Source organism: Hylobates moloch, unplaced genomic scaffold, assembly GCF_009828535.3.
Source record: "Hylobates moloch isolate HMO894 unplaced genomic scaffold, HMol_V3 SCAFFOLD_20, whole genome shotgun sequence".
Lineage (NCBI taxonomy): Eukaryota > Metazoa > Chordata > Mammalia > Primates > Hylobatidae > Hylobates > Hylobates moloch.
This window is the reverse complement of record NW_026652295.1, coordinates 10,123,241-10,137,822: the sequence shown is the minus strand read 5'-3', so window position 1 is coordinate 10,137,822 and position 14,582 is coordinate 10,123,241. Positions and strand designations below refer to the sequence as shown.

At 42.9% G+C, this 14,582-nt stretch overlaps 1 protein-coding gene across 9 annotated transcripts in view; it reads left to right on the top strand.

Annotated features, from left to right (window-relative positions):
- Positions 1 to 14,582, top strand: part of MAK (male germ cell associated kinase) — a 61,359-nt gene that overhangs the window by 31,989 nt on the left and 14,788 nt on the right. For 8 of the 9 annotated variants that reach the window (XR_009211389.1, XR_009211388.1, XM_058432621.1 and 5 more), the window contains exons 8-10: positions 1,671 to 1,982; positions 6,451 to 6,623; positions 12,907 to 13,055. Coding sequence is in view for 7 of the 9 variants with exons in the window: in XM_058432621.1 (XP_058288604.1) it covers positions 1,671 to 1,982; positions 6,451 to 6,623; positions 12,907 to 13,055 (634 nt within the window). In the remaining 2 variants the exon portion in view is untranslated. The remainder of the gene's footprint in view (positions 1 to 1,670; positions 1,983 to 6,450; positions 6,624 to 12,906; positions 13,056 to 14,582) is intronic. The other variant, XM_058432620.1, reaches the window with a different exon arrangement.

Sequence of the window (14,582 nt, the reverse complement as noted above, 5' to 3'; positions counted from 1 at the left end):
ACTTAATTCAGAATTTGGGTACCTTCAGTGTGCTAGGCATTGAAGTATTTAAATTATGTATATTTGTGTATTCCCCTGAGAATGCAAGTAACCCTTAACGAACTCTTTCTTATGCTCTTTCACAGCCCTGCTTTTTAGTGGAAGTGTAAAGACCCAATTAGGGAGAGAGGTTGGTTAAGTTGTAGAATATGAAGACCATTTAAACTACCAAGCTGCCTTCTGTTCCTCTAAAAACTGCCCTTACACATGGGAGGAGTTAACTGTTGGTCAGGGCTGTGTTGCCACCTGTGTGGGGACTGGCTAAAGGCAGGAGGTTCAGGGGAACAGAGCTTGACCATCTTAAGGAACCCACCCCCCCAATACCTTGGCCCAGGTATTTGATGCCAGTAAGGGAGTTTTTCCATAGCTGAGCTACACAGGCTTTAGACATTCTGTAGAATATTTTTTCAGTTTTAGCCTTATTGACATTTTGAACCAGCTAACTCTTTGCTGTGGGGTGCTCTTCTGTGCATTATAGGATATTTAGCAATGTCCCTGGCCCTCTAGACACTAGACACCAGTAGCGTCCCCCCACCCCTGTCATTATAATAAGAAATGTCTCCAGACATTGCCAAATATCTCCCAAGGGGCAAACTTGCCTCCATTTGGGAAGCAGTGCTCTAGACAGTGCCACCCATACACCAGGGGGTCCCTTCCCTCTCATGCAAGTAGTCAGGTGACTGATCTAGATAAAACTCAAACAGTGATCATTTTTCATAATATTTTTGTATTTGCTTCCCATAAATGTCTTCTCTTTGCTGGTATACTGATGAAATCAACAGTATGTGTTTGTTGTCCCCTCTTTCGATTTTTTTTTTTATTACTAGTAGGTATATTGTTGTACTCAGGCTGAGAGTAACCCAGAATTTTATATACAGCTCTGGTTAATCATTTCAAATAATCTATATGGAAGATTTTCTTAATTCACTTTTTGATGTCTTTGAATGTACTCTAAACCATTATTGGTGTGTAGTATTTTAGCTTGAAGTAATCACATTAATTTAGCCAACGCCTATAAATTAGATTTTATTTTCACTAACAAATCTTTAAATAAATAGAACAGTTGTTTTGCGTAGATGTTATAATAACAAGTGAGCTTTCTATTTTTCCTACTGGTACTTTTTTTTTTTTTTTTGAGATGGAGTCTCACTCTGTTGCCTAGGTTGGAGTGCAGTGGCATCATCTTGGCTCACTACAATCTTCTCCTCCCAGGTTCAAGTGATTCTCATGCCTCACCCTCCCGTATAACTAGGGTTACAGGCACCCACCAATGTGCCTGGCTAATTTTTGTATTTTTAGTAGAGACTGGGTTTCACCATGTTGGCCGGGCTGGTCTTGAACTACTGACCACAAGTGATCCTCCCGCCTCGTCCTCCCAAAGTGCTAGGATTACAGGCGTGAGCCACCATGCCCAGCCACTTTTAATTTTTTAATGCAATTGATTTCTCAAATCATTTTTTTCTGGTTATCTTTTAAAAGAAGCACTGTATAGGGAATGATGGCTGCTTTCTAAATCTCTGAAGCTCATGTGGGCTAATGATAAATGCCTCGCACAGGGCCAATCATAGTTTATGTGCGATACATTTAGGTGGAACTGTTTTCCATTTGTTGTTTTTTCTGTGTTTTTATAGGCATTGAAACACCCATATTTTCAAGTTGGTCAGGTATTAGGCCCTTCCTCAAATCATCTGGAATCAAAACAGTCTTTAAATAAGCAGCTGCAACCATTAGAATCCAAGCCATCTTTAGTTGAGGTAGAGCCTAAGCCTCTGCCGGATATAATTGATCAGGCTGTTGGACAACCCCAGCCAGAAACTAGCCAGCAGCCACTGCAGCCCATTCAGCCGCCACAGAACCTGCGCGTCCAGCAACCTCCAAAGCAACAGAGTCAGGAGAAACCGCCACAAACGCTATTCCCGAGCATCATCAAAAACATGCCAACTGTGAGTAGCCAGTCATGACGCTTGCAATGAAATAGTTTGACTCGTGCAATTAAGATTTTGTTTTGAGGCATTTCTAATAATGCTGGAAAAGATATAAAAGATTTTTCTTTGTTAAAGACCCTGAGTCCTCTGGTTGGAGCTTGACATGAGATCACTTAAAATTCTAATATGGTTTATAAAAAGAAAAACTTTCAGAATAAAAGTAACGAAGTTTACATGCTACAGTCTTCAGTCTTTTTTTTTTTTGGAGACAGAGGTTCGCTCTTGTTGCCCAGGCTGGAGTGCAGTGGCACGATCTCAGCTCACTGCAATCTTGGCCTCCTGGGTTCAAGCAGTTCTCCTGCCTCAGCCTCCCATCTGGGATTACAGACGCCCACCACCACGCCCGGCTACTTTTTTGTATTTTTAGTAGAGATGGGGTTTCACCATGTTGCCCAGGCTGGTCTTGAATTCCTGACTGCAAGGGATCCACCCGCCTTGGCCTCCCAAAGTTCTGGGATTACAGGCATGAGCCACTGCACTTGGGCTTTTCTTTTTTTTTTTCTTGAGATGGAGTTTCACTCTGTTTGCCCAGGCTAGAGTGCAATGGCGCGATATCGGCTCACTGCAACCTCCACCTCCTGGGTTCAAGCAGTTCTCTTGCCTCAGCCTCCTGAGTGGCTAGGATTACAGGCACCCACCACCACACCCAGCTAATTTTTGTATTTTTAGTGGAGACCATGTTGGCCAGGCTGGTCTCGAACTCCTGACCTCAGGTGATCCACCCGTTTCGGCCTCCCAAAGTGCTGGGATTACAGGCATGAGCCACCAAGCCCAGCCTAAAGTTCTTTCAATGCAGAAGAATTCAAAGAAAGAATTTAAAAGAATCGGGTACTCCACAGAGTACTGATCCTAAATCTTAAGAATTTTTAACAGTACTTTCATTTTACAGTGTTCTTAAATGCTAAGGAACATGGAGATAATGGGTTTTTATTATTATTATTATTATTATTATTTTGAGACAGAGTTTTGCTCTTGTTGCCCAGGCTGGAATGCAATGGCGTGATCTCAGCTCACCACAACCTCCACCTCCCGGGTTCAAGCAATTCTCCTGCCTCAGTCTCCTGAGTAGCTGGGATTACAGGCATGTGCCACCACGCCCGGCTAATTTTGTATTTTTAGTAGAGATGGGGTTTCTCCATGTTGGTCAGGCTGGTCTCGAACTCCTGACCTCAGGTGATCCACCCTCCTTCGCTTCCCAAAGTGCTCAGATTACAGGCCTGAGCCACCGCACCTGGCCAGAATAGGTTTTTAAAGTGTGAGGCATAGTATAAAACTTTTTCTTCCATCTTTTGTTCAGCTCCGGTTGCTGTAGTATTTTAGCTGTCCTACTGGGTATACACTCCCAAATGTGTTTGCATTATGGCATTTTAGGATGGAAATCAGTCTTACACAGCACTGTATCTATTTCCTTATCCAGTCCCCAACTGCCCCACCAACCTAGATAAGCAAGGCCTCCTCTTCCCCCAATAACACTAATCACATTCTAACATACTGTTAATTACTTCTTACATTAATTGTTTATTTGTCTCTTCCTCTGGAATGCAGCAAGCTCAGCGAGGTCAGGAATGTTTGTCTGTTTATCAGTACAGCCTCAGCACCCTGACCAGTGCCTGCCACATGGTAGAGTCTCAGTAAATATTTGTTCAGTGAGTGAAGGAATGAATAATTGCCTACATGACTTGTAAACCACCTCTGGGGTCCTGGGGAGTCCACTTTTATCTTTGGAACAGTTCTGAATATTAGAAAGTTCTTCCTTAATACTGGGTAAAATCTGGTTTTCTAGCTTTTAATGAAGGCTAATCACTTTTCTAGAAAGGCAGCCTTTTAGATATTTGAAAATAGCCCTTATATTATCTGCCCTTTTCTCTAGAGAAACTTCTCCAATTCCCTTAAGGGCTCTGCATATAACACCATTCACCAATGACTAACAACTCTCAGTTCCTATTATGAATGTGTCTTTAAGTCCCCTCTCATCCTGCTTTCCACTTAGAATGAGGCTGCCAGAGCTGGAGGCAGACAGCAGGCAGGGAATATAGAGCAGGGCAAATCACCTCCAACATTCTAAACTATATGTGCACTCGTGCCACCAATGATTACAGTCCTCCCCATGACCCCTTGGAAGACGCATCAATTGTTGACTCATACTGTGAGGGAAGGAAAGGAAGTTAATATTTATTGAGTAGCTTCTGAGTGCCATGCATGTGCTAGGGACCCTGTATGCATTCTCTAAGTTAAAGAGAATAACCTAGCCCCCAGCCCCACCACACACACATACATTTTTATATAGCTAAGTTCCAGAGCTGGGATTAAGTATTGTGTCAACTAGGCCGGGCGCGGTGGCTCACGCCTGTAATCCCAGCACTATGGGAGGCTGAGACGGGCGGATCACGAGGTCAGGAGATCGAGACCATCCTGGCTAACACAGTGAAACCCCGTCTCTCCTAAAAATACAAAAAATTAGCCGGGCGCAGTGGCGGGCGCCTGTAGTCCCAGCTACTCGGGAGGCTGAGGCAGGAGAATGGCGTGAACCTGCGAGGCGGAGCTTGCAGTGAGCCGAGGTCGCGCCACTGCACTCCAGCCTGGGTGAAAGAGCGAGACTCCATCTAAAAAAAAAAAAAAACAAAAAAAAAAAAAAAAACAACACAAGTATTGTGTCAACTAAAATTTCTAAGTATACCTGTTTTTTCATAAATGCTTCTCCTAAATTGCATATTCTGTACCTCTGACTTGTGTATTTCATCTCTAGGATTCAAAAAGTTGCAAGACCTTTTACATCTCCAATTTCTAATTATTTTTGAATATGTATTTTTTCTTCTCAGTTTACCCATTCTGCCCAGCTTGTTGCCAGCTATGTATTTGTTTAGTTGTCTGTTTTGCACCTGAATCTTCATGATGAATAGAACGACCATGAGATCTTGGGGAGGCCACTAGAAGCTTCCTCTAGATTGACATTGATCCATTTGTCAGTACTCTTGGTCAAGTTCTTCAACTATGTGCTGATCCCCTTTGCTGCCTTCACCCACTGGGCTGAAGTCCACATACACTACATTGCATGAATTCATTGTTTGCCTTTTATGAAAAAGTGTGGTTACATGAGCTATCACTGTTTTTCCTTAGTGCTCACAAACATCCCCTTTAATAATTGATTTTAGAATCTTTGCCCTCATCCTCTACCAAACTTACTGATGTGGAGTTTGCAAAAATAAATCTACTTTATTAAAAGTATTATATTTGCCCCTTTCCAGTCTTCTCAGCCATACCGGATTCTTGGATATCACTGATATTGTTCAGCAGTGTTCAGCATCAGTACCACAAAATACAATTCAACAGAAGGGAGGCCCAAACTCGGCTAAGGGTAACCTTTTATTAACCCTCCTCATCTGGAGCTTAACATTTTTTTATTCTCTTTATTCTGGAGATTGTTCTGCCTGGCAGAAAAGGTAACAGTGTAGAGAAGCTGGCAAATACTGCTTTTTGTTATCATCCATCACTATCACTGTGACACCACGAGCCTCAAGCAATAGCATGTCCATTCTTTAAGCATCTCCCTGCACCCAACATAGCTGTATTTTCTGAAAATTTTCCATGCTCTATTCCCTAGTTTTGAGTTGCCTTTTGGATTTTCTGTTTATGTGCCCCCAAACCACTTTCTGTAAATTTGTATAAAACCAATTCATTGTGTGCCCCAAGCCAGGACTTCTTTCCCGTTCCTTATTTCTGTTAATGATGCCTCCATTCTGTGACAGTCAGACTCATACTTCCCCCTGTTTCCATTAGGATTACATTCACGGACTTATGACAAAAACTTGACCACTGTGGCTTAAACAGTAGGGGTTTTGTTCTCACCTAACAAGATATCTGGTGGTGGGCAGCTGGAGCTCATGAAGCTTGCAGAGGCGGCAGGCTGCTGCTGCCTTCCCGAAGCTCCACCACCCTGAGCAGGTGGCTTTCATTCCTGTGGCCACAGGATGACTGGGATTCCTTTGGATGTTGTGTCTGCATTCAAGGAGGGGGAAGAGTAAAAGATGCTGGCACATGCCAGCCTTAGTGTCCTTCTCATTAAGGCTGTCCCCACTTAAGGAGGACACTAAGGCTTTGAGAAGTTAAGTCACTTGCCCAAAGAGACATAGCCAAGTCTCAGGTTTCCAGATCCTTCCTGTCAATGAAGAGTCAACTCAGATCCTAAATATTCAAGTCTCCCACCAACCTAGTTCACAGACATCTCTCCTCTGAACACCTATCATATTTTTGGCATGTACCGCCCATTTTTGTTCATGCTTTTAAATGTGTATGTATGTTATGCCCTTAAGTGTATGGGACGCTCCTTGAGAATGGGGACTGTTAGTGTCTTACGTAGATAGTAGCTTGTGCATGAAAGGCATTCAGTACATGATTAAAGATTATGATGACTGATTTTCCACCACAGAAGCCAAATGGCACACTGAGTCATAAAAGTGGTAGGAGGCGTTGGGGTCAGACTATCTTCAAGTCTGGAGATAGCTGGGAAGAGTTGGAGGACTATGATTTCGGAGCCTCCCATTCCAAGAAGCCAAGCATGGTTGTTTTTAAAGAAAAAAGGAAAAAAGATTCTCCATTTCGGTAAGATTTCAAATTCCTCAGAAAAAATATTTTTGCCATGCATTAACTTTACTCATTAAATATAAATGCATGTAGACCCTAAAAGAAGAAAAGTTTGCTTAATAGGCCAGGTGCAGTGGCTCAGCACTTTGGGAGGCCGAGGCGGGTTGATCACTTGAGGCCAGAGTTTGAAAGTAGCCTGGCCGACGTGGTGAAACCCCGTCTCTACTAAAAATACAAAAATTAGCTGGGTGTGGTGGTGCGCACCTGTAATCCCAGCTACTCGGGAAGCTGAGACATGAGAATTTCTTGAACCTGGGAGGTGAATGTTGCAGTGAGCCAAGATTGTGCCACTGCAATCCGGCCTGGGTAACAAAGTGAGACGCTGTCTCAAAAAAAAAAAAAAAAAAAGAAAAAAAGAAAAAAATTTGCTTAATATTGGTGCCTTCCACAAAACACAAATCTTTCCACATACTTCTGAAAAGGTAAGAATCTTCTCACAGTAACAATTCTCAGTATTAACAGATGAGTGGGGTGTGTGTGTGTGTGTGTGTGTGTGTGTAGAGTGTGTGTCAGTCCGTTTTTGCATTGCTATAAAGAATGTGTTGGCCCATGGTTCTGCAGGTTGTACAGGAAGCATAGTGCCAGCATGTGCTTCTGGTGAGGGCTTCTGGAAACTTAGAATAATAGCAGAAGGTGGCAGAGGATCCAGCCTGTCACATGGCAAGAGAGGGAGCAAGAGAGAGAGGGAGGAGGTCCCAGACTCTTTTAAACAACAATCAAGTCTTGCGTGAACTCAGAGTGAGAACTCACTCATTACCGCAAGGATAGTACCAAGCCATTCGTGAGGGATCTGCTCCCATGATCCAAACACGTCCTGCCAGGCCCCACCTCAAAATTGGAGGTTACATTTCAACATGAGATTTAGAGAGGACAGATGTCCAAAACGTATCAGAGGGGATCTTGTTCCACTTTTATGACGCTCTTGTGAATGACAATCATTATTCCCATTTGAAATTGACACGCCTCGTTGCAGGAAGTAGAGCACCACGTGCCAAGTTAACAGCTTCTTCTGATGGCGTTAAGATTTCACTATCTGCCTCCTCACTATTCTAAACTTTTTTCAATCATTTTCTGAGCCTCTTCTGGAAGTTTAGTATCTCTAGCAGTTCTTTTTCTTTTTATAAGTGAGGTCATCCTTAGTGCATTATTCAACTTTGAAGTTAGGATGGGTTAAGTTTTGGTGAATATTTTGGAAAGATACTTTTTTTTTCTCTTCTTTTCCTCTTTGAAACAGAAGAATAGAAGGAACAAGTGTGTTATGAGTCAGGATAACTTATCCAGTAGCTATTTGGCATGGTATAGTATGGAAGTCTTCACTTTGGAGCACGAGGAATCTCTAAGGAGTACATATGCTTGGATAATTCTTTTTTTGCTTGGGTAACTCTTATGCAACCTGTTTCCAGGTCTTCACATTCCATAGGTACTCTTTCCTAAAAATACATGAACTTGAGGAAAAGCCCACTCAATTCCTCTTCAATTGACTTTAGGCAAGAAAGTCACACTCTCAGTTCTTTCAACTCTTACATGGCATAGGGTTACTAAATAAAGGGACAAATCAGAAAACTGGCTTTCTGTTGGTTCTTGTCTTATAGAAATCGGGTACAGTAGTCCCCTTAATCTGCAGTTTTGCCTTCCATGGTTTCATTTACCTGCAGTACAGTGCAATAAGATATTTTGGGCTGGGTGCGGTGGCTCAACGCCTGTAATCCCAGCACTTTGGGAGGCTGAGGCAGGTGGATCACCTGAGTTCAGGAGATTGAGACCAGCCTGGCCAACATGGTGAAACCTCGTCTCTACTAAAAATACAAAAATTAGCCGGGCGTGGTGGTAGGCGCCTGAAATCCCAGCTACTCGGGAGGCTGAGGCAGGAGAATCGCTTGAACCCAGGAGGCAGAGGTTGTGGTGAGCTGAGATCACGCCACTGCACTCCAGCCTGAGTGAGAGTGAGACTCCAACTCAAAAAAAAAAAAAAAAAGAATTTTTGAGAGCACATTCACGTAACTTTTATTACAATATATTGTTATAATTGTTCTATTTTAGTATTAGTTATTAATGTTAATCTCTTGCTGTGCCCAACTTATAAATTAAACTTCCTCATAGGTATGTATGCACATATAGGAAAAGATGGGCTGTATAGGGTTTAGTACTATCTGTGGTTTCAGGCATCCTCTGGGGGTCTTAGGACATATCCCCCACACATAATGGGGGCTACTGTATTTTAGCCCATGTTGGAAAGCATGGTGATTTGGAAACACTGAAGCACCAGGTGTTAGTGATGTGTATTCTTTCAAATATACTAAAATGCTCTGTTTCCTCTTTGAAACAGAAGAATAGGAAGAATAGTTGTGTTACGAGTCAGGAAAACTTATCCAGTAGCTATTTGGCATGGTGTAGTATGGAAGTCTTCACTTTGGGGCATGAGGAATCTCTAAGGAGTGCATATGCTTGGATAATTCTTTTTTTTTTTTCTTTTTCGCTTGGAGTAACTCTTAGGCAATCCATTTCCAGGTCTTCACATTCCACAGGTACTCTTTCCTAATCCATGGGTTTAATCCATGTGTTTTCAAGACACATGGATTATAATTTTACTTACTTTTTTGAGGATCAGAGTGTATTATGGATAAGGTAGTTAAAACTTATTTTATCAACCCATACCATGAAATACTCCAATTGCAGTCAATCCTCACAATATTTCATCTTATAAAATACTGTTTCTATCTGCTTTTAACAAGAAATAAGGAATAAATTTATGATGAAAATTTATAGATGTCAATTTAAAGATGTGCAGGGAGTTACATAGTTAAAAATTACTTGGGTCTAGGAAGAGAGGAGTTTGAAGACCATTGATGTAGTATACAGGAGACTTGAAACATTTTTTTTCTTTTTTTCCTGAGACAGAACGTTGCTTCATTGCCCAGGCTGGAGTGCAGTGATGTGATCTCAGCTCACTGCAACCTCCGCCTCCAGGGTTCAAGCAATTCTCCTGCCTCAGCCTCCTTAGTAGCTCAGATGGTTACAGGCGTGTGCCACCACGCCCGGCTAATTTTTTTGTATTTTTAATAGAGACAGTGTTTCACCATGTTGGCCAGGCTGGTCTCAAACTCCTGACCTCAGGTGATCCATCTGCCTCGGCCTCCCAAAGTGTTGGGATTACAGGCATGAGCCACCGTGCCTGGCAACTTGAAAACATTTTTTAAAACCCATGTCATTCTGATTTCAGCTTAATTTTATTCATAATTATTTATAATTATTCACAATTTATTCATAAGTTTTAGTCATATATTTTTGAGGATGGTAGAGGTTTGAATCAAAACCTATAGTTACGATCAAGGTTGTGGCTGTTCATGGTGGCTTATGCCTATAAACCTAGCACTTTAGGAGGCCGAGGTGGGTGGCTTGCTTGAGCTTACGAGTTTGAGACCAGCCTGGGCAATATCGCAAAACTCCATCTCTACAAAAAAATACAAAAATTAACCCGATGTGGTAGCCCACACCTGTAGTTCGAGCTACTCAGGAGGCTGAGGTGAAAGGACTGCTTGAGCTTGGAAGGCCGAGCTACTGCACCCCAGCCTGGGCAACAGAGCGAGACACTGTCTCAGAAAATCAAAAACAGATCAAGGTTGTAGTCTATATACCTGTTTCTAGCAAGGGAACAATTAGTAAATTTCTTCAACATTAATTATCCCTTTTTTCTTGAAATTCTTTGGAAAAACTGTATGACAGTGAATTTTTCATGTGGGTATTTCTTCTACATTTTTTTTTTTTTTGAGACGGAGTCTCACTTTGTCGCCCAGGCTGGGGTGCAGTGGCACGATCTTGGCTCACTGCAAGCTCCACCTCCTGGGTTCACACCATTCTCCTGCCTCAGCCTCCCGAGTAGCTGCAGCTACAGGTGCCCGCCACCAAACTCGGCTAATTTTTTTGTATTTTTCTTTTTTTAGTAGAGATGGGGTTTCACCATGTTAGCAGGATGGTCTCGATCTCCCGACCTTGTGATCTGCCTGCTTCGGCCTCCCAAAGTGCTGAGATTACAGGCATGAGCCACCGCGCCCAGCCATTTCTTCTACATTTTTATTTTTTGGTATCTTTCAATGGTCCTGTACAATTCTAGGCATATGGTTATTATTATGATCATCCTTATTATTAATATACTACCATCTGTTAAGCTCCTGCCTAAGCTTTATAATTTTCATACTTCAGTAAAAATATCTGCAGACTAGGATGCTGAGACTCAGATAGGCTGGGTTTCTTGCCCAAGATCAGGTGAGGATTAATTCAAATCCAGGTCTTTCTCTCTTCTACCCCACACTGCTTCTTTAGCAATAGGAGCTGAATTGGTGAATTGGTGGATGTGTGAATAGGAGCTGAATTGGTGAATTGGTGGATTTGTGAATAGGAGGTGAATTGGTGAATTAGTGGATTGGTGAATAGGTGGTGAACTGTGAATTGAACAGACCCTGCCATCCCCTGCTTGGTCTCTCAGGCAGCCAGGGCCTCCCCATAAAGAATATAGAGTACCAAATACTAACATGTGTACCTTTTATTTAATGGTTGTCTTATTTTTTAAATTATTATTATTATTGTTATTATTATTATTATTGAGATGGAGCTTTGCTCTTGTCACCCAGGCTGAGTGCAATGGCACGATCTTGGCTCACTGCAACCTCTGCTTCCCGGGTTCAAGCGATCCTCCTGTCTCAGCCTCCCAAGTAGTGGGATTACAGGTGGCCGCCACCAGCTAATTTTTGTATTTTTAGTAGAGACGGGGTTTCACCACGTTGGCTAGGGTGGTCTCAGACTCCTGACCTCAGGTGATCCACGTGCCTTGGCCTCTCAAAGTGCTAGAATTACAGGCGTGAGCCACTGCACTTGGCCTGGTTGTCTTCTTAAAAGTGAACAAAAAGCAAGATATTTATATTTACATTTATACTTGTATTTATATTCAGTAGATGTTTACTAAATACCTAGTTGGAATTAAGCCTCTCCTCAACTCATCAAATATATAGCAACAGAAATAAGACCTCCAGAGGACTATAATACATGACAAGTGTGTGTACTTAGTGCCACTAGTAACAGCTGCAAGGAGCTCTGGGAGTTCTGTCTATGGGCAGAGATCCCTCTGATGAGGAGAGAAAAGTCTTTTTAGAGTGAGTAGTTTTGAGAACGGGTAGAATTTCAGTTAGTGATATAACAGCAGTGGGCTCAGGGGAAGGGAAAGTTGCCAGAAATGGCGGGACTGTTCCCACTGAAGCAGACGCACCTGTGCCTAGAACTGCCCCCAAGCAGGTGGCCAGCAGTTCAAAGGGCCACCCAAGTGAGTGTCCATTTCCAAGGGAGCCGACTTAGTGAGTAGGGTATGGTAGCATGAATTTCTAGGTGGAAACCATGGATGCTTGGAGTTAACAAGTGATGGAAATTGGGCAGTATATTCAGGCCCCAGCACAGAAGGAGCCCAGTTGGAGGGTGGTGGGGAGAAGGTTGGTCATGGAGGGCTCATTACAGCACACAGAGGGATGGGCAGCAAAACAAAGCAATGGCTGCCTCACGCACTGCTGCCTGGTCAAACGGGCCTCAGGAACAGGCCTCGGGAATGAGACAGAACTAAGCCTTGAAGCAGAAAGTCCTCAGTCCCTACACAGAAACAGGACTGTGGGAGTTAGGGACCAACGAGTAGAGAGTCAGTCTTAATACTAACACCACCAAACAGCTAGCTAGGTGCTTAGCCACTACACAAGTCTCTTCTGGCTGCTGAGACACAGGCATGTCTCCACAAATACCTATTTTCTGTGCCTGACACTAGGGTAACTAGAAATTGTATATGGGAGCTTTTCTAGCACCCCATTTCAGTTTTTTAGGCCATCCAAACCATGCCCCAAACAACCTCATTGATTGTAAATTATTTTAGTCAACAGGTGAAGATGGCTGTTATTTCCCTCTCAACACACCAGCTTCCCATGTTATGAATCCAACTGCAGCAGTTGCAGGACAGATAGAAACGTATTACACACAAGTAAATTGCTGCTCAGTTATAAAGCTTCCTGTCACATACTGTCTGGTATCAGAAATGAGTCTGTGCACGACCCAATATCTACGCAGGTGGAGGGGAAGTTGTCATTTAGCCAAAAGACTGATGGAAACCATTTAAGTGAGGTCAGATTGACTGGCTTAGGAAGATGTGCAGAGGGTGGGCGAGATCCTCTTGTTGTTTGTGCTGTAACGCTACCTTTCACTGGCTTTCAAGGCTTCCAGAGCCAGTACCCTCAGGCTCCAACCACTCGACAGGGGAAAACAAGAGCTTACCTGCTGTTATTTCCCTAAAATCTGATTCCGAATTGTCAACTGCTTCAACCTCTAAACAGTACTACTTGAAACAATCAAGATACCTTCCAGGTAAGTAGAGCAAAGAAAATGTTTGCTGCTAACTGGAGTATAGATAGATCAGGTTCAAGTGTCTTGGAATCTCCGAAGAAAGGGCAGCAGTGAAGTAAGAAATCTAATCACAGAGCTCTTTGGTGGCTCAGTCTGTCGCCAAGGACTTTTCTGGACCTCCTGTTTCTACCACTAGTAGAATTCTGCTCAAAAAATGCTTAGGACCAAAAATCAAGATGATGAATATGCTTCCAGAAAACACCAACCCCCAGCCCCCGCCAAAGCTATGCATTCAGTAAATCCTACATTTTATTAAACCAATTCTGTGCCCCCATTACAACTTTTTATAAAATGTAGATTTTCAAATACTCTTTCCTAAATGATCTGGTGTACATTTTTTTGTTTGTTTGTTTTTTGAGACAGACTCTCGCTCTGTCGCCCAGGCTGGAGTGCAGTGGCGTGATCTTGGCTCACTGCAAGCTCCACCTCCCAGGTTTAAGCAATTCTCCTGCCTCAGCCTCCCGAGTAGCTGGGACTACAGGCGCGAGCCACCATGTCCGGCTAATTTTTTGCATTTTTAGTAGAGATGGGGTTTCACAGTGTTAGCCAGAATGGTCTCGATCTCCTTACCTTGTGATCTGCCCGCCTTGGCCTCCCAAAGTGCTGAGATTACAGGCGTGAGCCACTGTGCCCAGCCAATCTGGTGTACATTTTTAAAAGATTCTGCCTGCTCAGAAGAGCATGCTGGGAACTCAAGAGAGGCAAGGACACTGGTTAAGAGGCCACTGCTTATGTCCAGATGGGATGGGGTAATGTAAATGGCTGATTCCAGAGTAGAAGTGGCAGAGGTACAAGTGGGTAAAATCTAGACATGTTTTGGTAGTGGAACCAATAGGACATGTGGGTAGATTGGTGGAAAGAATTAGTGGCAGCATCTGAGGTTTTGACTTGGGAACTGGGTGAACGGTGGTGACTTTAGTTGAGAAAGGGAAGATTAGAAGAGGAGAGGAGTGTGGAGGTAGAGAATGGAGAGCTGAGTGTGGGATGCCTGTTAAACATCTGAGTCGATCCATCTAATGGGCACCTGGGTATGTGAATCTGGAGCTTGGGAGAAAGATCTGGACAGACAGTGGGGAGTTTATCATGTGCCTGCAAATAGCATTTTCTCCTCTAAATCCAAGTAAAAAGGAAATGTTTCAATTCAATTTAAAAGGAGGATAATCCATTTTTTTTATTGTACTTTAAGTTTTAGGGTACATGTGCACAACGTGCAGGTTTGTTACATATGTATACATGTGCATGTTGGTGTGCTGCACCCATTAACTTGTCATTTAACATTAGGTATATCTCCTAATGATAATCCATTTTTAAATCATCCTGTATCTGCACAGATACATCTTTAATCCAGTGAGGGAGATGATCTTTTTGTGTTTTTGTGGGCATGGTCATTTATAACTTTCTAAACACATGAGTCGGCCACTGTGTTTAACTGAGGAAGATTTGCTTTTCACTAGTCTCCAGAAGCAAGACACAGTCTCCATTTCCCAG